The 22,927-nt window shown below is 56.5% G+C and overlaps 4 protein-coding genes across 9 annotated transcripts; 2 read left to right on the top strand and 2 right to left on the bottom strand.

Annotated features, from left to right (window-relative positions):
- Nucleotides 1–39: 39 nt before the first annotated feature.
- Nucleotides 40–8,000, top strand: SIMC1 (SUMO interacting motifs containing 1). Of its 6 annotated transcripts, none has more exons than XM_040573796.1 (10): nt 40–154; nt 754–1,491; nt 1,724–1,944; nt 2,489–2,558; nt 3,020–3,165; nt 3,621–3,794; nt 4,287–4,415; nt 5,352–5,508; nt 5,590–5,674; nt 6,585–8,000. In XM_040573796.1, the coding sequence occupies exons 1-10, from the start codon at nt 50–52 to the stop codon at nt 6,818–6,820; spliced, it is 2,061 nt and encodes a 686-aa protein (XP_040429730.1). In that variant the 5' UTR covers nt 40–49; the 3' UTR covers nt 6,821–8,000. The 6 variants fall into 6 exon arrangements, with proteins under 6 accessions (XP_040429730.1, XP_040429732.1, XP_040429735.1 ...); XM_040573798.1 differs by having other exon boundaries at nt 6,600–8,000; XM_040573801.1 differs by having other exon boundaries at nt 1,727–1,944; nt 6,399–8,000.
- A 129-nt stretch (nt 8,001–8,129) lies between these two features.
- On the bottom strand, nt 8,130–16,220 carry KIAA1191 (KIAA1191 ortholog). The gene is made up of 7 exons (XM_040573803.1): nt 15,673–16,220; nt 15,401–15,591; nt 14,423–14,549; nt 12,699–12,823; nt 10,605–10,711; nt 10,149–10,288; nt 8,130–9,933 (listed from the first exon to the last, which is right to left on the bottom strand). Exons 1-7 carry the CDS (start codon nt 15,698–15,700, stop codon nt 9,725–9,727), a joined length of 927 nt encoding a protein of 308 aa, XP_040429737.1. The 5' UTR covers nt 15,701–16,220; the 3' UTR covers nt 8,130–9,724.
- Nucleotides 16,221–16,576: 356 nt separating this feature from the next.
- Nucleotides 16,577–19,438, top strand: ARL10 (ADP ribosylation factor like GTPase 10). Its single transcript, XM_040573814.1, has 4 exons — nt 16,577–16,955; nt 17,351–17,513; nt 17,634–17,809; nt 18,272–19,438. Exons 1-4 carry the CDS (start codon nt 16,770–16,772, stop codon nt 18,446–18,448), a joined length of 702 nt encoding a protein of 233 aa, XP_040429748.1. The 5' UTR covers nt 16,577–16,769; the 3' UTR covers nt 18,449–19,438.
- Nucleotides 19,439–19,721: 283 nt separating this feature from the next.
- Nucleotides 19,722–22,860, bottom strand: NOP16 (NOP16 nucleolar protein). The gene is made up of 5 exons (XM_040573818.1): nt 22,658–22,860; nt 21,913–22,027; nt 21,355–21,424; nt 20,458–20,564; nt 19,722–20,177 (listed from the first exon to the last, which is right to left on the bottom strand). The coding sequence occupies exons 1-5, from the start codon at nt 22,762–22,764 to the stop codon at nt 20,034–20,036; spliced, it is 543 nt and encodes a 180-aa protein (XP_040429752.1). The 5' UTR covers nt 22,765–22,860; the 3' UTR covers nt 19,722–20,033.
- Between the last annotated feature and the right edge of the window lie 67 nt (nt 22,861–22,927).

Consider the following 22,927-nt stretch of genomic DNA (forward strand, 5'->3'; position numbering starts at 1 on the left):
CCGCCGGCCCTGACGCGCTTTCCGCCGCCGCCGCCGCCCCGGCGCTAAGATGGCGGACGGCGCCCTGCTCCTCACCGACTCGGGCTCCGAGGGCGGCCGCTCCCCGCCGCCGCCGCCCCCCCCGCGCCGCCGCCGCCGCCGGGCGCGCCCCGCGGTGAGTGAGGGAGGGAGGGAGCCGCGACGCGGGACGCCCGCGGAGAGCCCCCGGTGCTACCGGGGAGCCCCGTTACACCGCCGCCATCCCCCATCCGTCCCCGGTCCCCAAGGCTTTTGCAGTCCCCAAGCCCGGGGAGCCGCCTCAGGGAGCACCCCGGCACCCGGTCCCTCGCAGGGCAGGGGGCTGAGGGGCCGTTCGTTGTCCCCCCGCCCCCGTTCTGAGGTGGGTTTCGAGCCGTTGGAAGCCGGTGGCAACCGGTGGCCCGCCCCCGAGGCTGTGGTCGCCTCGCCGGGGCTATGTGCGGCCCCCCCGGGGAAAGGCAGCGGCCCCCGGCCGGGAGACGCGTGGATTTCACTTGATTTTCTTGCAGCCGCCTCAGCGCCGGCGTAGCTGCGTGCCCCGCCATGGACGTGGAGGTAGCGCTGGGCCCCGGCTGGGTGCAGGGCTTTGCTCCGGGTTTCTGTCCCCAGCCCCTGAGGAGTGAGCCCCCGTGCCCCCCACGGCTCTCCCGGCTGAGCAGGGGCAGGATGTGCTGCTGTATTCGTCCCCCCAGGTGCCACCGCTGCTGACAGCGCTGACCCCCTCTGTCCCCGCAGGAGATCATCGATCTGACCCGCGAGGACACGAGCGCAGAGCCGGTGCCGTGGAGCAGCATCACCATCATCGACCTGACGAAGGAAGACACGTGCAGCCCTCCTCCGCCCACGGACTGTGCTGATCGTGAGCCTGCTGCCCCAGCCGTACGCGTGTCCCATCCCAGGCTTTGCTTCACCACAAAGCAAGAAACGGAGGCGGCGGCGGGGCTGAGCCCTGCAGCGCCCCAGCATGACGCTCCCACGTACCCCTGTGCTGCCGCAGACACGGCAGGAGCGGTGGAGAACAAGGGCTGCTTCTCTCCTGCCTCCAGCCACCACAGCTCCTTCTGCAGCCCGGAGCAGAACTGCAGCACCACCACGTTTAACAGTGACTTGGGCTCCCTGGCCAGCATGCCGCTGGACACGGACCTCTTCTCCCTGTCCCCCTCCAGTACGGACAGCAGCGGCAGCTGTGGAACCTGTGGCACAGAGGAGGAGACCCCCCACCCTTGGCAGCTAAGGGAGCTCCCCAAAAGCCCGAGCCCTGTCCCAGGCAGCATCAGCACAAGCCCAGGGAAGGCCAGAGGGCCTTTGCTGGAAGCAGGGGACTCAGCACTACGCAAAGCAACCCAGCAAGTGACCCCAGGCCGGACCACGGCTGACAGCAGGGTCTGGCTGAACAAACTGCGCTATTTCAGGAGGAGCGGAGTCCACCACCTCTTCCTCCACGGCTTAAAACACAACAGGGAAACGCTGCAGGTAAACGGGGTTCAGAGCAGCTGCTGCCCAGCTGAGTCTGCTCAGAGCAGCCCTTGGAGTAGAGGATGGAGCAGGGGCAGCCCCTGCTCTGCTTGCCCTTTCAGGGGAAGCTTTGCCAGGCGATCGGGATCTCTGGTTATTGCAGTTCCTTAGCGGTGGGCCCCGCATCACTGCTGGGTTCCTCTGCACCAGAGGGAGCTGGTTTTCACCCGTTGCCTTGCCTTGCACGCAGCAGAAGGCCGAGCTCATCCCCAGCAGGAAGATGAGCATGGTGCACACCACCATGGAGGAGAATTTCCTGGAGGGCACCTTGCATTTCCTGAGCGACTTCGTCTCCGGCCAGCACTGCCCCCCCAAAGAAATCATCTCCCACCTGATCAGGCACATCCTGCTGAACCCCCACCAGGGGGAGATCCTGAAGGACACCTACATGCTGCTGATGAAGATCCAAATGTACGTGTTCCCTTTGCCACCGCACCCTGGGGCTGCCTTCGTGCCCAGCATAAAGGTTATCCTCCGTGGTCCTCACCCACGGAAGGGGGAACAGTTTCCTCTGTAACCCAGGATGATCCTTCCCCCGCTCCCTGTTATCAAAACTGATGCAGGCCGCCTGAGGGCAGGACAGAACCACTGCTGGCCTAGACAGCAGCCACTAAACACCCAAATGGATGGAGGATGGGGGGATGAGGGAGGCAGGGGATGCTGAGACAAGAGGGAAAATACCATGAGCACGTGTTAATTATTTAGAAGCAAGCCAGGTGCAGGGAAAGCCTTTGACACCAGGAAGTCCTCTAAGACGGAGGAGCCTTTTTCCTAAAGAGGTGATTTTGCTCTTCCCCGCAGCAAATTTGGTGAGAGGGGAGAGGGCAGAACTAGAGAGGAGGCAGCGCGGGCACGGGAGCAGCAGGGACAGGGGAGGGCCTGGGGCAGGGGCTGCCTGACCCCAAGGCGGGTGGGTCAGGCAGGCGAGTGCCGGCAGACAACGCTGTCCTTGCAGGCTCCATCCAGCCAACACCGCCACTGTGGGATGGGACTGGGCGCTGCTGAAGTACATCATGGAAGACCAGGTACTCGGCACTGCTTCGTGTCACATCGGGCAGGGATCAGCCAGAGCGCGGTGCCTGGGGCTCAGCCTGGCCTTGCTCCACTGCACGAGGGGTCGGCCCAACGCGCAGGTTGAGTGCAGCTGCTGAGGGCAGCAAGGGCCAAGTTGGGTCTCCTGCTTTTATCCATGGTGCCCCTTAACCTGCTGCACAGCTGCAGGCAGGATGTTTCACCTAAACGCACAGCCACAGACAAAGCCTCTGTGAACTGGGGGGGTGTGTGAGGGCCGCAGGCCTGGTGCTGCGGTCAAACGTCCCCAGCCAAGCCCCCAGGGCACTGCCTGAGCCAGGCAGCCCTCTCCCAGAGAACAAATGTGCTGTTCCTCAGTCACGTACATTCATGCCCATTCCCAGAACAGCCAAATTCCCTGATGTTCCTTGCCCTGGGGCTCCACCAGCCTCACACCATCTCTGTCTGCCCTCAGGAGAAGCCCCCTGGCCGACTGCTCTTCCTGCAGTACGTGGTGCAGACCCTGGAGGATGACTTCCAGCACAACCTGAAGCTGCGCCTGCTGCAGAAGTCAATTGCCAAGAAAGTGCTTTCCTGTGACGTGTGCTTCAACAACGTGAAGTAAGGGGTGCCTCTTCCTCCCCTGTACTCCAACCAGGTGGGGAGAGGCAGGGGCTTGGGGAATACTTCTTCAGAATCCAGGTCACACTTTTCAAGAAACAAGCTTAGGAAAGAGAGGAAGCTATAGGGGCCAAGTATAAGGAATAGCAGCAGGTTTATGGCAGAGGTTTATGACAGCAAACCACCAAAAATGATGCAAGGCATTTCCAACCACAGCCTAGCAGGCTTTTATTCAGGAATGAGATCATTTTTGCCTTGCTCAGTACAGGAATGAGGAGGCAATCCTCTTGTCAAGCACATAAACCTGCTGCTCAGCAGAGCTACTCCCCAGGCCACCCAAGCAGGTGGGACATATCCTCCGTCCTTGGGCTCTTTCCTCAGCCTCCAGCAGAGCTGGAGGTCAGAATGCAGCAAGGCCAGGCCCATCCCCACTAACGCTCCTGTTTCTGTCCCAGGGAGGTGGTCGAATGGCTGGTGGCAGCAGTGACAGGAATCGGGTTCTCCCAGCCCCAGGAGCCAGAAGCGACGCACTCCTCCGCAGAAGCGCGGGCTGAATGCAGCTCATCCGCAGCGAGGCCAGCCAGCGCTGACCAGACAGAGGCCCTCCCACCAACTGTCTTCGCCCAGAAGTAAGCCCCACAAGTCCTGGCTTCCCCCTGTCAGTAACACGGGGCTGGAGTCAGGGAGAAGCACGGCTCCATCCCTGCCAAGTGAGGGAAGCCAGGCTGTACCTGTGACCAGCTTTACGGGTGTTTCCTCTGGGGTAGAGGGACTCGGGGAACAAGAGGCTCCCTCACTTGGTAGAAAACCATCTCAGTGAGCATCTTCCTCTTACGTAAGGCTGGAGCCCACAGCTCAGACTGCCCCATGCCACTCCGCCAATGCTCAGTACAGCCACAGGGACTTTCCTAGGGCCCCTCTGGGGATTAACAGCTTCCAAGAGCATCAGATTCAACGGACACCAAGAGACACCACAAGGCTTCACAGGAAGCAAATCAAATCTAACCTGCTACATTCCCTGACACCCCTCACTGCAAGGCACAGTGCTGAGCTAGATCCCACCCCCAGAGCTCTGCAGACTGAGGGGTACTGTCTCCTAACGTTGACTCTCTCTGACCTAGGGCAATGCTCCTGCTCCAGCGGATGTTGTCCATGGCAGTGGAAGTGGACAAATCTCCCAACTGCAGCTCCTGCAAGATCGCTGACGTAATATTTCCATTCATTCTGAATATTCCTGTGAGGAGCCAAAGGTGAGACAAACGTGTGCAAAGCAGCGTCTCCTTTCTGGTCAGTAGTCTTAATCCCAACTTCCATCTAAATCTGAATGCATAAAGGAATATAAGGTATAGAAAGACGGGCTCATCTGTGACCCAGCCAGCAAGAGCACAGCTGTTGGACTAACAGATGCCATCAGCATCACCAGCTGAACCCATCTCCCCAGTGCGTTGCTGAGAACAATTGATTCTCCTACTTGTTAAAGTCGCAGAACCTTACGAATGCAAAAAGCAGCACCCTGCACGAGCACAGTCAAGTCCCAGCAGACACCACTGATTCCCAGGGACTACTGAGAAGCTCCTCAGAAGTGACACTTCCTACAGCTCTGCCTGGGCAAGCTTTTGTTTGCTTCTGTAAGAAGTGCAGTGTCTGAAGCCAAGGCACAGGGCCTGAGTGGCTCTGGCGCAGACACGAGACCACAAGGCACAGATGTTTCAAACCCTTTCAGATCCTTTCAGCAGAACTCTGAGCACAGACTGGGGCTAAGCAAGCCAAAGTGACTCTAGCCAAGCTATCACTCATTCAAGGCAGATCTCCTAGATCCAGCTGGCAGCTGACACCACTTTGCACTTGCTTGGCTCTGCTCCCCGCGAGTCAGCAGGAATGGCTAACTTCTGCACAGGCTGCTGGGCAGGGTGAAGTGAAGCAACTCAGCTTGTTTCACAGACCGTACCCAACCTCGGGTTGCCACAGATCAGACCTAAGTACTGTAAGCACGCCCGTGGCCAAGCTGCCTGACAAAGGTTTGTCACGTCTGGTGGGCTTGCTTCCACTGCCCTTGTGGGCGGCCCCTACACTCACCTCACTCTCACACCAGATCAGCACCAGCAAGACACCAGAAACATGCTGAAGCAGTTGCTCCTGGTCAGGCTGCGCTGTCTCCCCCCACAATAAATCCCTTTGTCTTTCAGGGAAGCTCTGTTAAACACCATGGATAGCCACCTCCTGCGCTGCAAACTGCTGGAGATGATGTTCCAGCACAGCTGTGATGTGCCCACAACCTTGCCCTTGTCTCTGTCCAAGATCCTGCATTTCCTGGACCACTCCTCTGTGCTGCTTCAGTACCAGGTATCCAGTCCATCCTCCCCCTTGCATTGCTTTCTCCTGAGAAAACCTCTCCTAATAACCAAATCCTGTCTCCTGTCACAGGATGAAGTAGCAACGTGGCAAAGGTGGGACGAAATGCTGCAATACTTGAGTTTGCTGCTGCTAAGTTACCAAAACGTAATACTGGGTAAGCAGCCTGTTCTGGCCTTAATAAACACAAATTCATCAAGAGGCTGCAGTGGAACAGCCCAAATACTTCATCTCACCACTCCTGAGCTCACAGCCACAAAGGCTTAGAAAGATGACGTGCTTCCATCCTTCCTGGGAACTATTCTCAGCAGTCAGAGCAAAGAAGTGATACTGCATCGAGCAGGGAGCACAGCCTGCTTTGCCAAGTTTAGCTGCCAAGAAATTGCCGACATCCTAAAGGATCGGTGCCAGCCCTGGGAAGTTGGCAACGGAGTGCTTTGCACCCACTATTAAGTCGCAGGCACAGCGGGCAGAATTGAGCAGCTTAGGAGGAAAAGCAGAAGGCAGAGGGGTGGTAAAGCCAGGACACACCGAGCACTTACACTGGGCAGGGAGCACCACCACCAGCAGCCCTGGAAGGAGCACTAGTTCTGACCCCTGCAGATTGTCACAGTCACAAAACACATTTTATCAGAAAATTTCTAAAGTCCCTTACCAAATCCTGCTTTACCAGGGTTTAGGCTCTCAGATAAACGCAGAGAAACCCACAGTCACGTGTGCATAGTGTGCTAATCTCCCTGAAGCCTCAGAAGAGCACCATTAAGCTCTTTGGAGACCATCTTCGCAGCTGGACAGCTGTCCAGTCTGCCGCTAGCACTGGCAGAAGGGATGCTACAGCCCTGCCTGCCCCTCTCCATTTCTTGGTCTCTCTCCGTGCACAGAGTGAGCTCCAGAAGGGGACAGTGCCTTCTTCCACCAGGCTAGCCTTGTGCAGAAGTGTCAAGGATAACCAGGAAGGAACCCGCACAGTTCCCAGCTGCTCTACTGCTGCACAGCACTGCCGGGGGATGCTGCGATCGGTCCCTAGGAGGTCAGATGGCCCGTTGCATGTTACCTCTTCCCAACAGCATTTCCTCTTGCAGAGCACTTACGGAGCTCACTCCATGAGCGGATGGACTTGATCATTCAGAAAGCCAAGCCCAAGCTCCAGGATGACGACGAGATCAGCCACCTGGACATCCACCTGAAGATAGAGGACTTCCTCAGCCGAATGCAGCAGCTCCTGGGGCAGCCCTTCCCGCTGCAGATCGAGGAGAAAGTGTACATGATCCAACAGTTGTTTCTCATTGTCACTGCTACCTGATGGAGCTTCGTGTTTCCTTTAAAAGCTGTGAACTTAAAACCCTGTCTCATGCTGCAGTCTCAAGTGTCATCTCACGTTTAATATATTTGGAAAATCTTTTGTTTACAGTTTCAGAATTCCCTTCCAAATCTGCCTCGTCCTACGGTTTTACAAAGCACTTTGTACACCTGTAAAAAATAAATAAATTATTTTTGTATTTGTTGAGCCTCTTCCTTCTTGGTGCCCAAAGGAAGCCCACAGCTCTACTAGCTGTTCCTTGGGATAGCATCAGACTAAAGCAGCCATAAACTGGCAATAGGTTGCACAGCAAAATGCCATAATACCTCTTCAGTGTTTAGGAAAAGTTGATGAGCTTTTCAAAACGCACAGCTGTGGAATACAGCGAGGGGGTTCACAGTGTCAAGATCTCCAGGACACGCAAGGGATGAACTTTTCTGTTCCTAAACAAACACATCGATGTGACTCGGAGCAAGGTAGCTAGCCACGTCAAGAAAGGCGTGGATAGCAGTTGGAAGGGCAGCACTTCTTCCAGAAGGCGCCGTGGCTGCAGTGCAGCCAAGTACACATCATCAGGATGAATACTGGATTCAAATCCACTGCCACCAACTCAGATCCATAATTCAGCTGGGCCATAGTTATAGTTGTTATTTTCTGATTCTTTGATCATATCCCAGGAACAAAACTTGAGCAGGATACAGAAAGCAGAATGAGAGTATCACACCAAGAGACCACCCTTTAACAACAAGCAGCCTTTCGAACTAAACTGAGGTGTAACCACGACCTGCAGCAGCAGACAGTACAAGAGCATCTAGGCGCTTCAGCTTCTATTCGACCACTTTCAGCAAACATTCAAAGAAAAACAGAGCCAGTGTCCAGCTCAGTCATCCCCAACCCAGAACTGTGTGCTCTGTCAGGAGCACTCTGACAGCCCTAAGTGCCACAGCAGCACTCAAACCAAAAGGAGGAAGGCAAAGCCAGGAGCTGGGCATCACTAGGCAAATACCAGCCCGGTTCCCACATCTGTGCCCACCTCCTTGGTGCAGGTGCAAACATTCATCTGAACAGCTCAAAAAACTACAAGGTTTCATCAGCGAAAGGCCTAAAACAGGACTTAATCTGGCTTTAAACCTAGTCTCCCTCTTAAAAAGGAGTTTTACGCAGCAAGTATTTACCACAGTGGGAGTGCTGTTAGCCTTAGTACGCAGAGCTTGGCCCCACGCTTGTTGGCCAGCAGCAAGAGGCCTGGTAGACGCTGCACAGCCCCACATTTCTTCCACAGATGTTTTACCAACACTAAAAAACAAGGACCTCCATTCACAAGGATTTTATTTTCTTGTAACAAAAATCATACACATTTAAGACATGAATACAGACAATAAATTAATGTCAAATGAGAGATTCTGATCGCCAAGGTGCAAATGACTGGTGACAGTGGTGACTGCTTGGTTGGGTGGGAGACTTTCAACCTAACACCACTGGCAGTGCTGTTGAAGCTTGAGATGAAGCAGAGCCACAGAATATATTCTTCAGAGGGCAGCTAACCAAGTGAGCCAGTTCTTCCTCACCCTCATGAACGAACGGTTGGAGCAGGCAGAAGCTCCAGACCACAACCTTAAGTCACCTCTGTAAAAAGTCCCTGTAACAGAAAAGCTCCTAACGACAGATGCGAGGCCGCCACTCCCACCTCAGCACCACAGAGAACTGTCTTCTGGCTGAGGGAGCTCCGCAACACAATCATGAGATCAAGTAGAGTCCCGATTGCCACAGGACGGGTGACAATTACACAGCAATGCTGTCTAAAGATCAAAGGATTAGACGGTAGCTAGGAGGTCCTTCCACTTTTCATGAAAGCAAGTGTTAACTGTTTGCAGTAACTGGTAAAGACTAGGCCAAAAAAACTATACGTCACTGTATCACAGCACGGAGGAACGTTGAGCCTTGATCTTCCACTCAGTCTTCCCCCAGCCCTGCAAGATCTGTTTAATGCTGATGAAACAAAAGACCCTTTTGAGAAGTGCCACTGGCGCCCAATACACTTCTATGTGATTCACACAAGATGCTAGAAAAACAATGAAGCAGCAACCAGAGTGCCAGAACTGCTGTACGTCTGTCGAGGACGAGCCAGGACAGCGTTGCTTTGCAGAAAGAAAAGAGGATTACTTGGTTCAAGCCACACCAGCTCTGGTCATTTCTACCATTTCTGGAGGAACCCAAAGAGCTAGGAGAGAAGCAGTTCTCTCATTACTGCCAAGCCTCGTTAGATTCTTCCCCCTGTCTTTGTAATAAGAGTATCTTATAACAGGCAAGGCTGCACTCTTCCTTTGAAATAAGCCCAGGAACAAGCAAGTTACTAGACGTTGAACTATAAGGTCACAACAGACAGTAAGGGAGCTGCACATTTAAAGCTGACCTACCACATTCCCAGAGCAGTTTTCCTCCTGGCAGCTAACGGTCCAGCTTTTGGTCCTTGCTTGTTTTCATCATTTTCTGCTGTTCTGTACATGACAGACAACCACAGTCCTTCCGAGGGTACTTCAACACTGAGCCGGACAAGCCAACCAGACTACACGTAGACACGCCAGCGTATCTGCACGCCCCATGCAGTCCTCTCCCACAAAACGGGGCTCAAGGTTTTACTTTAGCACAGCGTACTGGGAAGCGTGTCTCGTAGTGCAGCCTAGCAGACAGAGCTGGTGCACTACAGCAGAGAAGATGGTTTGCAATGATTTAGTACGAGTGCGGGAGTTTTTCCAGGACTGATTCAAGGCTGGCATTAGGAGGACAGTCACAGCTATTTCCTTTTCTGAGATGAAGAGCTGGAAGGGAGACATTCCTATTTTACTGCAGCACAACAGCACAGGGACACCTTGTAGGTAGGTAGTAAGGATACCAGAAGCTTTCTTCCTAGAACCCAGTTGGAGTGAGCACATTCAGATCCCGTGGTTTGATATTATGGGAACGTGGAGATTGTCTCCTCCCTTCTGTGACTGGAATGTCCATTTTGGGTGGCTTGAAGGTGACCGGATCCTCTGACATTCTAGTAGCCTGAGCACGCATCAGCTCCATTGGGGATGGCTTCTGGGCACCCTTATAGGATTGGATGGTAAATCCTCCTGGTTAAAAAAAAAAAATCACAGCAAGTAAGAGCTAGGAAAACTAGCCAAGTCCTTTCTCCACTCCTGCCAGTACTGAGTATCGTACCGTTCTGTTTGGCACAGAAACGATACGAACAGCACACACTCCCAAGGTGAATAGGAACAGCTAGCATTTTTGCTGTCTAACAGTTCTCCCCCATCTCCTGCAATGCAGGAGATTTTAGAGGACATACCTGGATCATTGGTGGATTTCTGGATGGCTTTGGGTCCAAAAAAACTCCATCTTTCAGATGGCAATCTGTCCCCACCAGCTTCCACGGCAACGAAGTCTGGGCCAGTGATAGAAGCAGAGGATCCCTGACTAAACCAACTCCTATGGAAAAAAATCACCGCAACGTATGAAAAAAAGACAACACTTCAGGTGGGCCACACCTCACCAGAAACTTTACACGTAGCTGCCAGGGACAATCTGAAAGATCTTAACAGATTCGCCAACACCCAGGACAAAGATATGCACGCTGAAGTTCCACGAGCTTCCAATATATTTAGTTCTGATACAAATCCACAGCAGTCCCTGAACTCCACCCTTCAGACAGTCCCTCACACGATAAAGGGGATATTTGTAGCAACTCCCACCTCAACAGCCTGCAGGAAACCACAGAGGCAGTGATCTGCCAGGGGCAGGGTACCTGTTTGTATGCTTGGGAGAGGAGTGGGGAGTGCTGCTTGGAGTGGACTGAGCAGAAGAAGTCTGTTTGTCGTCTTTTGTCATTTCTCCACTCTGCATTTTTAGCTTCTGTTAGGAAAGGCAAGACAAACACAAGCGACAGACCTTAAGTACAAGGCATAAGAACACAAAGTTTTACTGTCAAAACTGGACAACTGTTTGTATCACAGATAAGGCATTTAAGTGTTATTTCACCCAGTTATACTCAGTATTACAATACTTGCATACAGCCCTTAAGCTTCTTTCCAGGTCACATACAAACATTTCATCACTATGCTCATGCAAGTGGACACATCCTCCAAGCTAAAGGAAGAACACCACATAGCTCGCTGCAGTTCAGTCACTACTCAACAGCAGCACGCTGCTTAAATACCAGCACTCCTAGGAAGGTTGCCTCCAATACAGCGGAGCTGGCTGAACTGCTGGCTGCAGGGTGACAAGTCCAAGTGCCGCAGCAGCCGTGTGTCTGGAGCACTGGTCAGAGCAGAGGCTTCAGTCCCACAAGTTCTCTAACGAAGGTGAGACAAGGCCTGGCACAGAAGCCTAGGAGTATGAGAGACAGAATAATTCACAAACAAGGTGAAAGCACTGCGCTAGAACAATAAGCTGAACTGTGTTTGAAGAATATGTCCAGTCACACAGCGATCAGGAACTGGGTACATGTGAACCAGGCTATTACAAGTCACTCTGTACAAACAGAACTTGAAAGAAGTCACTTGAAGGGCAGTTATAGTTCAAACGCCGACTGCACAGGCACCTTCTCAGAACATATCCTGTGGCTATCCAAGCCACACCAACACAACTCACTGACATTGCTACTGAAACTTTGACCTTGCAGGGGTACGCTTGGAAGGCTCACTATTGAAATCCAACTGCAAGATTACTGTGGGCAGCTGAGCTCACCAGAAACACGTTGACTGAAGACCTTTGTCCTTATTTCCAATAAGAAGCAAGCCCAATTTCACTTTCTAACTTCCATGTTAGAAATGCGTGGCTTACAAGTAATCTAGTTCTGGCTTGTTTCAAGGAGAATAGGTAACCCAACTAGAACAGTACTTATTTTGAGGCTGCTGATTTGTACTGCAAAGTTAGCTCAGTACGAAGTCAAAACAAAGGTCCAGGGCTTCAGCACTGCTGTCCAAGTGCACCAGGAATTCCTGGATTCATTACAAGACTCAAACGAGGCTTGGCATCACTAAGGCAGCAGTGAGTAGCGTTCTAAGTTCAGTCCGTTCACCGCTTAACCACTACAAACATCCGATGAAGTACCTTCCGTACTTCGCATCTTAATGCCACGGAAAAGTAGCATTGGAAGAGATGAGGGTAATTCAAGATCATCAAAGTAAGCACCAAGCTGGAAAATGTGAACAGGACCTTTAAAATTTGAGAAGTTACTTGGATTTAGGGATAAGACTGAAGACCAAAGCTCAGCAAGCATGTTTATTTCAGGTGTCAAAGGCCTTCTCTGCCCTACCCTCAGATTAGTGTTGCTCAGCACGGTAAGATCTGGGAGTGCCCCATCCACTTACCAAACAGCTAAGTTCTTTCAAAATTACAGTTTCACATAAAAATATATTGAACTTCAAATTATACTTTCTTTAAAACAAATGTGAGCTGGCAAGCGTCTTCCAATTCTTAAACAGAAGAACCACAGTAGAGACAAGTGTTTGCAGAGAGACTCGATGCCAAGCTTTGCCCTCAATATCCAGAAGGCTAGCATGCTGCGTAAGCTATCCCCGGAGAGATAATGCTGGGACAAACACTTACAGTCCACTGCAGGGCACCCCTGAGAGGTACAGCAAGAAACTAGGTTCTGTGCAGAGATGTCCCCAGCTGGAAGTGACTGTGGAATACGGCAGTTTTCAGAACAAACTGTTTCAGAACTATAAAGGCCAACGGCAAGTTTAACATATGTGGGTAATCTTTTTACACAATAAGCTAAAAGCCTTCAGAGTAAGCAGTTTAAGTAGTCCTAGCAACATGCTCCCAAAGTTACGTCAGACAGGCGTCGAGCTAGTACACAACCAACAAAAAAGCCGAGGAAAAGAAGTCTTACGTGCACTGCCTCAGCCACTCGGTGATACTTGGTCTCCTCTGTAGTGAGGCCTTTGTGGGGAGTGTAGCCAGCTTCTCTCAGCCCTGCCTGCTGCTCAAAGCGCTGAATGCTCTCCTGAGTCTGCTCTGGAATGGACAAGAGCACACGTTCACACAGAAGAGCCGCCACAAGCAGTTCTAGCAAAGGCAACTCGAGTGACCACAGGTAATTTCACCCCTCATACCGACTGTGACGAGTTGACAGAGGCAGCAAAATGAAACTAAGGAGCTGTTCTGACCAGAAGACCCTCCTGAGTCACAGGGCTAAGCAAGTCGGATAAGCAGTGATTTGTCACAAATGCAACACTTGTATTTAAACGCACTCAACCCAACAAGCCGCATCACTTCTAATTACAATTTCCCAAGTCTACAAGACCCCACAACAAGCTGGATATTTTAAGTGGCCCCCTAGATTTTTCAACTTTTTTGCCAATGAAAGAGTAAGATTTCTGAAAGACTGCCCACACCAGCTAATCTGACAATCACAGCCTTGCAGAGCAGGTGGTAAAGGCCCCCGCAGCAATTCTAGCTTAGGTAAAATAAGCTACTTTAGCCAACCACAGAGCCACCAGCCAACAGACTGCTATCAGTTCAGTTCTTGAAGCGAGCACCTTTTTACTATCAGCATAGGAAATTGTTCTTAGTTTGGCTGGTGAATCAAAGTTAAAAGGAATTAGTACACATGAAGTTACTGTCTTTTTTAAAAAAACTTCAATTTTAATGTTAAAGTTATTCGCAAGGATAGTGCATTGTAGGAGAGATCTAGAAGGCTTTTGTCTATTTCAAATTTGCATCTGAACATCTCTCCTGGGAGAAGCAGTTCAGACTTCCTGACATCTTACTGCATAAGACCATTTTTAGGCCATCACGCTTTTATCTAGATAGTTATTTTACCATTGTACTAAAACAAAAGCTGCTTTCCAGCAGAAAGTCCCTACTCCTGGATGGTATTTTCCAATATGTTGGTTATTTTTGAGCCAAGACAGGAAACAAGCATAAAGCTATTCCAAAACGCTGGCCTAAAACCTACCTAGGAGTCTTTGGAAACATTGCTTGTAGGAAAAAAATGAATCCCAGATGTTAAAAGAAGAGGCAGCAGGCACAGAGTAACACGCTTAATTTCCCTTGCTGCAAATGAGCATGTGCTCTCTGCAAACATAACTGACCCAATTTCATTTTAAAGCTTCGTGAATCATGAGGTTTGTTTTTTAAAGTCTCGCTGTTAGCAAGACACCTGCTGCTGTTAACATAAATGCCATGAAGTGCTCCATTAGCTCAGCACATCAACTGTCCACACAGCTTCAGGTAATTGCAGAACTCTACCTAACAGCAAGAAATACCAAGTTAATGAGCAAACAGACAGCAGCAGCAACAGCAGCCTCTGCGCTCCAGCGTAAGGCGGTGTGGACTGCAGCGTCCTATCAGCACGGCACACTCCCTGCACTCCCCTTCACCACTTAACTCCTGCGCCAAGAAACACGGAGGCTGTAAGGTGGCCTATCCCCTAATTCCTTGCTTCCTTCTAGAAGCGTCCTCTAATAATCGTACAGTTTAAAAGCAGAGTTACTCTGAACCCACAAACCATCCAGGAACGCTGGTAGTTACCTTGAGGCATTACCAAGCCGAACCACAACTCCCGTGCCCACGCCCCATCAGCCACCACACTACAGAAAGCTGAGCTCTTACTTGTGATGAGAGAGTTCATGATGATATGAGTGGCCTTGGCCTTTACCACGGGTACCTTGTTGACGCTTTCAGTAGAAGATGAAGGAGTTATGACAGGTGCGTTCACGTGAGCATCCCCTTCCTCCATCTGCGCAGAAGAAGGCGTAGTTTACGGTGAGAAAGTACCTCAGCTCTTTGTCACGGCACATCCCTAACTACCCCAGCGAAACAAGGCCGAGCTGCACTAGCAGCAAGACTTTATCCCATGGAAAAAAACATTGTTCTATCCACGACGCAGGAATGCTTATCGCTTTAACCTTATTCTTAGTAATGAACAAGCAACTTTCATTCAACATTCGAAAACATGCCGGGCGCAGAGCCAACAGGTCATTAAGTTTAAGTTCAAAAAGGTCAACAGGAAAGCAGCTAGAACATATTTACGGCCATTCGCATAGCTACAAACTGGACTGCAAGGTCAAGCAGGCAGGAACTTTTCCAGACAGCTCAGGAGCACTGGCTGTCTGCAAAATGACAGTTACATGGATTAGAGGCCGGTGATTAGCTTTTCCCCGCCTCATTCGTTATGTTTTCAGTTTCTTACTGAAAGCACTTCACGCTTACCGCTCTACCACTGTTGACAAGGCCCCAACAACAATGAACCAGGCAGTAAATGCTCAAAAACAACAACTCCAGTGAAACACTGACCTCCTCCTAACACTGGAGTTACTGTTCCCTGACCGGAGAGTTTGCTTTTTGTGCCAAACCACAATGTCGGGGTTTCTGCCACAAGAAAGATTTTAAAAGAAGACGAGACGAAAAGCGGAGGGTAGGCTTATGGCTATTTAGTTCCATTCGAGAGAGCAAGGAACTTCACTTCGAGACTCAGAAAACAGACCCTAAGAGCTGCTCACGCACTGGAGCACCCCCACAAGCGTTTAATTGCACCTCGTTAACGCCTGAAGGTTTTTTTTTAGTGAGATTTTCAGTGAAACCCCGTACCTTCGAGAGCTCCTGGTACTTGCGCTCGGGGATGACGGGCTGCTTCCACAGGACCCCGGAGCACAGGTCGGCGGGCGGCGGCGTCATGGGGGCCGTGTCCTCCAGGGCGTCGTCGTAGCTGAAGGCCCGCCGGGGGACCCCGAGGGGCAGCGACATCTTCCCGGGCACGGCCCCGCCGCCCCGCTCCAGCGCTGCCAACACACGCACCGGGGCTCAGCGCCGCCGCCACCGGCCCGGGCCGCCGGGGAACGTGGGGACGGGAAGAGCCTTACCGGGGGCGTCCGGCTGCCGCGAGCTCATGGCGGCGGCGGCGGGGAGCGGTTACCGGGCCGGGGGCGGCGGGGAGGGCGGCGCCACGTCGGGGAAGGAAGCGCCGCCGCCCGAGGCGACGGGCAAATGGCGCCGCCTCCCGCCGGGAGGGGTTTTCTGGCAGGGCGGCGCGCGGCGGTTGGCGCGGGGCGTGCCGGGAGTTGTAGTTCGGGTGGGGGTGGGGGTGGGGGGGACTGGGGGGGTTGGGGGGGGGCCTGAGGGGCGTGAGGGGATGGGGGAGGACTGGGGCTGCGGGTGGGCACTGCTGGAGGTGGTGGGGCTGGGATGGGGCTCGAGGCTGCTGCAGGGGGTGGGGGAGACACGGGGCTGCTCCGCCATGGCCCCCACAGCCCCCGTGTCCCCCATGCCCTTCATGTCCCCCCCAGCCCTCGCCGCCTGCAGTCCTGCCGTGAGCGCTGCCCTGGCACCCGCCACCATCCCCCGCCCCGCTTCGTGCCACCTCCACCAGCAGCACCACTCAGGCCATGTCCACGTCCCCCCCAGCGGGGTTCGGGGCCTCCTGCCGCCCCGCTGCAGCCACCCCAAGGCTGGGATCTGGCTCGGGAAGAGGCCACGCGGCTGCCCGCGGCAGGGCCCGGCCTGGGGCCATCACGTGCTGTGTGCTTTTAGTGGGACAAAGCAGCCCAAGGGCAGTGGGCACAGTGCTGGGCACCATGGGCACAGCGCGCCAGGCTGCCAGACCCACTGTGGGGCTGTAGGCGGCTCATAACAGCTCCAGCAGCAGACACACCACCACCGCCTCCCGCCTTCCTTCCCTCCCTCTCCCCGTCTCCCCATGCCCCTTCAGCTCCCCGCCATCCCCCCTCCCTCTTCCCTCCCTCCATGCCTCCATCCACCCACCCACCGGGCCCTCTCCCAGCCCTCCCGGCCCTCCATCCATCCCTCGATCGGGCTCCCGTCGTCCCCTTTAAGCTCGGCGGTGACGCTGGGGGCGGGCGCAGCCGTGGTGTTGCACATCTGGCAGGTTGCACGGCTGGCAGGTTGCACATCTGGCCGCACCGCTGGCTCGCACGGCCCTGCCGCAGGGTGCCAGTGCCGCATGGCTCCCCCCAGAGCTCTCCGGGACCTGACCTTGGCCCTGGGGGCCGCCGTGGTAGCGCTGGGCTCCCTCCTCTTCATCGCCTGGAAGCTCTACTTCCGCGACACCGAGCTGGGCGCCAGCTGGGACAGCTGGTGGGAGCGGGAGGTGCAGGAGCTGCGGGACCGAGCCCCCGCCGGCAGCACGGTAAGGAGGGAGCCGCTCGCTGGGACGAGGAGCGGGATGGTCACCCACCGGGATCCCCGCAAGGACGGGGAAGGAGCAGGGAGTTCCCGTAGCGTTGAGCCCCTCAGGCTGGGGAAGGTGCACGGGGTCTGGATTCCCCTGGGGTGTTCCCCAGGACACCTCCACCCGCAGTCCTGGGGTGTCCGAAGCACCCTTGGGGCCCACCCAGCTGGAGGAGGGGGTGTAGGGTGTGGGGGGAACCGCTGTGATCCCCCCGGCACTTCCAGACGAGCAAGGGAGCTGTCTGGAAACCCCATGGCTACGTCAGGCTGGGAAAGGGGGCACAGGGGCTGTGGGGGCCCCCTTGCTTCAAGCCGGTCCCTGAGGCAGCCCCCCGCCATCCTGCTGCCCCCCAGGTGGAGTGGAAGCAGGTGCTGGTGCTGGGGCTGGACGGAGCCGGGAAGAGCAGCGTCCTGCACTACATCTGCAGCCAGACGGCCAGAAAACGCATCCCTCCCACCCTGGGCTTCAACTCTGCCCAGCTGCACGTCGAGGGGCTGGAGATGGACCTGCTGGAGGGTAAGGCTGGCCCGGCCCCGCCGTTCCCTGGGGAGGCTGCGGGTTCCAAAGGGGGCCACGGGGACGCGGCCGCCCTACTCGCCCCTACATGCTGGCACTGATCCTGCCTGTTTCTCACAGTCGGCGGCAGCCAGAACCTGCGAGCGTACTGGTCCCACTACCTGAGCGAGGCCCACGTGCTGGTCTTCGTGGTGGACTCTGTGGACAGGTCGCGCCTGTGGACGGCCCGCCAGGAGCTGCACGCGCTGCTGGCGGAGGAGCCCCGGCTGCCCCTGGTCGTGCTGGCCAACAAGCAGGTGGGTGCCCCCCAGCAGCTCCCCCGGGACTGTTTTGAGCCAAACTGCCTCTCCCCGGGACTCCAAAGGGAAATCCTGATGCCCCAAATCCCCCAGCTCTTGCAAAATCCGCATTTGCGGGGCCTTTCTCCCCCAGCCTCTGTCACAAGGCGCGGCTGCTATTCTTCGTGTGGGCGCTGCTCCTCTTGCCCCAGCTGACGAGTTTCAGGAGAGCAACAGCGTACAAACTCCCGAAGGGGTGATAGATTGCCCAGGCAGGCAGCCAAGCGCGTGCCTGCTGCCGCTTCCCATGAGCTCGCGCCCAAGCGACTGCCCTGCAAGAGCAAAGCAATCCCTGCCAGGACTGCCCAGCAGGACGGGTTCCTGCCAGCCACCAACCGGCCTGGCAGCCGGCCGCGGGGCTCCCAGCCCGCGGGCTCAGGGCCACGCGGCCCTCCCGAGCCTCCTCCTCTCCCCCCGCAGGATAAGAGCGATGCCCTGAGCACGGAGGAGCTGCAGGAGGAGCTGGGCCTGCACTCGCTCAGCGGCCAGCGGGAGCTCTTCCTCCTGCCCACCAGCGCGACCTGGGCCAGCCTGAGCACGGCCACCAGCGTGCTCCGTGTGAGGAGCCTGCTGGTCAGCCTGCTGTCCCAGCCCTGAGCCCGGGCAGGCTCCTGCTGGGACGTGCTGGGACTCGTCAGCAGGTCCCACGGCACGCGCGGCACGCACCCCGCGAGGTTTGGGATTGAGCTGATGCGCGGCTGCCCTCGGGGACGCGAGCAGCAGGCTCTCTGCCACGGGGAGAGGGCAGCCGCCCCCCTAAATCAGGGGGCAAAACCTCCATTGGGAGGCACGAGCAGCACCCTGACCTCCTGGTGAGCGGGAAACACAGCACGGGCAGGGCCCTGCACCTACACGGCAGCCCTGCAGGATGTTGGGGCTCAACTGCCAAGCTAGCTGCCCAGCAGGCTCCCCTAGGACAGGTGAGAGGCACAGAGCAGCGTGGCAGCCACGAGGAAGCTCTCGGGGGGCAGGAGCAAGTCCCTCGCCCTGCTGTGATGGCAACAGGGGCCCAGGCAGCACAGCTTGCGATGCCCCTGGCCTCCCTGGAGCCGATGTGGCTGATGCAGCCCCAAACAAGGGGAGGAAACCACCCCCTGCTCACAGCTTTCCTGTGCTGATGAAGGCTACGTGGGCCCTCCAGCCCAAAAAGCAGGCTGAGATGCTGCTCACGCAGCCCCGTGCCACAGCCCTGCCGCCCAGGCTGGCCTGGCGCACAGCTGTGGGAATAACCAGCTCGGGCTGCGCACAGCTCGCCTTCAACCTCTATTTTAAAAGTCCTGTTGAGCGGAGGTGGAAGCAGGCACCGCGCAGCCCTGCTCTGCTCCTTCATCCTGAACGGGGGCCAAGGATGCGCTGCTGCTTGGTAGGAATTTGCCCCGCTGCGTGTTCTCCCTCCTCAGGGCTCAGGAGCCGCAGACAGCCCTGCCTGCGGGTGGGCAGGCTGCTGCCAGGCACAGCGCTGGGCCCTGGAAAACTGAGAGAAGCTGGGGAGCGCTCTGGGGGAAGGGACTACGTGCTGGCCAGTCTCTGCTGTGAAACCCTTTGTACGGTTGCTCCTTCCTCTTGTCAATAAACGAGGCAAATCTCTCTGCTCTGCCCTCGTTCCTCGGCACGGAAGGGGCCCCCAGCCCGGTCTCCTGAAGCTGGAGGCACGGAGGTCGCTCTGGGGGAAGAGCACAGAGCACCCACGTCCCTGCTGCTCACAGGGACAGCGGCAGAGGCCCCAGCACTGCCCCCCCCCACGGCCCCAGCCCCGTAGCCACAGAGTACGGCACACCCTGTGCCTGTCCTGCTCGTCGGCACCAGGAGCTCTCAAAGCAGGACTGCGCCCAGCGAGAGCAGCAACGGAAGCCCACGGGCAAGACATTCATACCAGCATGGGAGAGTAATTTATTTTAAAAAAGCAAAAGCAGCGCTGGCTCCCACTCAGAAAGGGAGCGGCACAGCACATTCAGTCCCAATGCCACGAGCCGCAGCCAGGAGCCTTGTGTGCCTGGTTATAATTGTCTAATGAAGGTTCTTCCTCCTTCGCCAGAGGCTTTGCATAGCTCAGCTTGCCCTGGCCCCAGAAAGCACAGCCTGTCAGCAGCCGTCACCTGTCTGGCAGTGCCCTCTCAGTTCATAGAACGGTAGCGCCAAGCCTGCGCTTGCAGGCAGACCTGAGGAAAAAAAAAAGGGGCAGTCACTGCACATCCATCTTTTCCTGCTTGAGCGATGCAACAAAATCCTTGTACTCCTCGGGATAGAAGTTCTTGTACACGTTGATCTTTCTCTTGATCTGCTTGGGAGTGTCCTGGTAGTAGTTCTTCTCATCGCGAGCCATTTCCTGTGACAAAGGGGAGAGCACGTCAGGGAAACAGCCCCGTGAGCAAACACTAAACCAGCCCAGCCGTGGCAGCCACGTCCTGGGGGCCCGCCCACGCGGGCTGTGACCGGTGCCAGAGCCAGACACGGATCTGGACGAGGTTCAAAGCACCACTTCCCCCCAGCCATCAGCTGACTACAGAACAGGAGCCAAGCAGGGACGTTTGGCGACTCCAGCCCCGCGGAAGAGCCAGGAGCGAGTTGCTGCAGGTGCTCCTTGCTCCAGGGCAGCCAACGCTTACCTTGTAGTTCTCCCCGTGGTTCTGTATCATGTACCGCACGTAGTCGATGAGGTCTCGTGAGAGCGTGTTTGACTTCTTCTCGGGGAGGCTGGCCTCATATTCCATCTCTAGGCACAGGACAGACACCGCGATGAAGGCGGGGGGGGAGGAACGCCAGCAGCACCTCAGAGGACAGCAGCCAGCCTCCTCCAAGATCAAGCCCTGCCAGTCCTGCAGAAAGGAGGCAGCTCCTGCCGCACAGCTCCTGCGGCACAGCTCCGTGCTTGCCCAGGACTGCTGCCGAGCATGACCGGGCAGGAAAACGAACGAGACAGCAGCTCTCTGTGCACGCTGCAGGCACCCAGCCAGTGCTGCTGCTGCTCCCCAGCTCACACGGTGAGGAAGAAGCTGAGCTGTTGCTGCCCCTGCTAAACCACCACTAAAGCACTCAGAGCAGGGCAGCTGCAGTTTCTCGTCCCGCTGGTGTGAGACTCCAGCGAGTCTCAGAGTGACCAGAGTCCTGGTGGGGCTGCAGGGAGAAGCACTACAGGAAAGCAGCACGGGAGGGAAAGGGAATTCATGAGACTGAGGACACGCTGGGAAGGATGAGCTGCTCTTCTGGCTCCCAGCTCAGCTCCAGCCTGGCTGGGAACCCCTGGCTGACTGCTGCCGGGGGGGCACCCTGTGCACACTCACAAGCCTTAGAACCTCTGCAGCAAGGACTGTGCAAGAATTAACAAGCTTCCCTGCCCCAGCACGGGACAGCCACTAAGGGCAGTCCTGCAACACAATGCTGAGAAACAAAACAACTCACAGGGCCTCGGGAGAGCCCGAAGCACAGTGAGAGCAGCACGGGTCAGCAGGAAGCCTGCTAAGGCAGGCGAGGCAGCCCGCAAAGAGGACGGAAGCAGCACTGACCATTCAAGACGTAGGGCTTTCGCACGATCTTCTTCCCTTCCTCTTGCCCATCGCTCTCCACCTCCATTCCCTGTGTTGAATGAGAGAGAAGGCAACTCAAGAAAAAGCCTTTTTGAAAACAGCCGTCCCCACAAATTGCTCCCAAAAGTCTTAACAGCGCCACGAACCACGACATCTCCCCCGGCTTAAACAGAGCCTTTTCTTTGCACCATTAAGCTTAGCCCCTAGGCAAGCCCAGGCGGCACAGCACTGCCCGGCACCTGAGCAGAGAGAAGTGCCTGCAGCAAACGAGCCCTCCTTCACCAGCGTGACATTTTGCAAGGCCACCTGTACCCATCGACACCGGCCGGGCTGGCTCTGCCGTGCCCACAGAGCCATTTTTTGTTACACGGGGCAGCCAGCCCGCAGCGCTCCCAACCCCACTGCTCAGGCACCTCCCGGGAGGCCGAGCGCCAGTCAGCAGCTTCGTCCCATGTCCCGTTACCCCTGGTGATGCCTCAGACGTTGACGAGGGCAGCCACCCCGGCAGCCCCCGCTCCCCGTCCCGCCCGCGCTCACCAGCAGCCCCCTCTTGGCGACGGGCAGGGCCTTGTTGGGGTCCTCGGCCAGGCCCATCTCGGCCAGGTTCTGTGCCACGGACTTGGTGGCATCCCACGCATGGCGGATGTGTGAGCTGGGTGGGGACAGGCACCGGCTCACCGCGGGTGTCCCCCCGCAACGAGTGACCCCAGGTGCCCACCGAGATGCAACCACCCCCAGGGCCCTCACCCCCACTCCCTCGCTCGCCCACCCCCCCCCCCCCCCAACCCACGTCCCCCCAAACCCCCCCCCACCTAGCCCACATCCCTCCCGCCCATTCAGCTCATGCCCCCCCCCAGCTCACGTCCCTCCCCACAGCCCCCTACCCACTCAGCTCACGCCCCCCTCAAAACCCCCAGCCCTCCACAACCCCCCCCACGATCCCAAAGCCCCCCAAACCCCCTGCCCACGCCCCCCCCCACACCCCCTCAACCCCCCACATCCCCCCACCCCAGGACCCCTCGGCCCCCCGCCCACCTCTACGACCCCCCCACCTCCCCCTCACGACCCCCAACCCCCCCCACGTCCCCTCAGCCCCCCACCCCCATCCCCTCAGCCCCTCCATCCCCAAACACCCCTCTACGACCCCCCACGTCCCCCCCGCGACCCCAAAGCCCCCCACACCCCCCCCACGCCCCCTCAGCCCCCCCGTCCCCTCACCCCCGATCTCTTCAGCCTCCCCCCCACGTCCCCCCTCGGCTCCCCCGGCCCCCCCGTCGCCCACCACTCGATGCGGGGCGCGGCGCGGCGCCGGGCGCTGCGGTAGAGCCGCTTGCGGTTGACGCCGTAGGCGAACTTCTGCCGCCGGTTCTTCCCCTTGGCCTTCGGCATGGCTGCCCCCACGCCGCGCTGCGGGCCCGGCCGCGGGGCACCACGGGAAGCGGAGTCCGGCCTGCGGGGCGCCGCCGCGCCGACCTCCCGGCGCGGACTACAACTCCCGGCGCGCCCCGCGGCGGACACGGCCGCGCCCCTCTGGGATTCGTGGACTACAACT

This window comes from Cygnus olor, chromosome 14 (assembly GCF_009769625.2).
Source record: "Cygnus olor isolate bCygOlo1 chromosome 14, bCygOlo1.pri.v2, whole genome shotgun sequence".
Taxonomy (NCBI): domain Eukaryota; kingdom Metazoa; phylum Chordata; class Aves; order Anseriformes; family Anatidae; genus Cygnus; species Cygnus olor.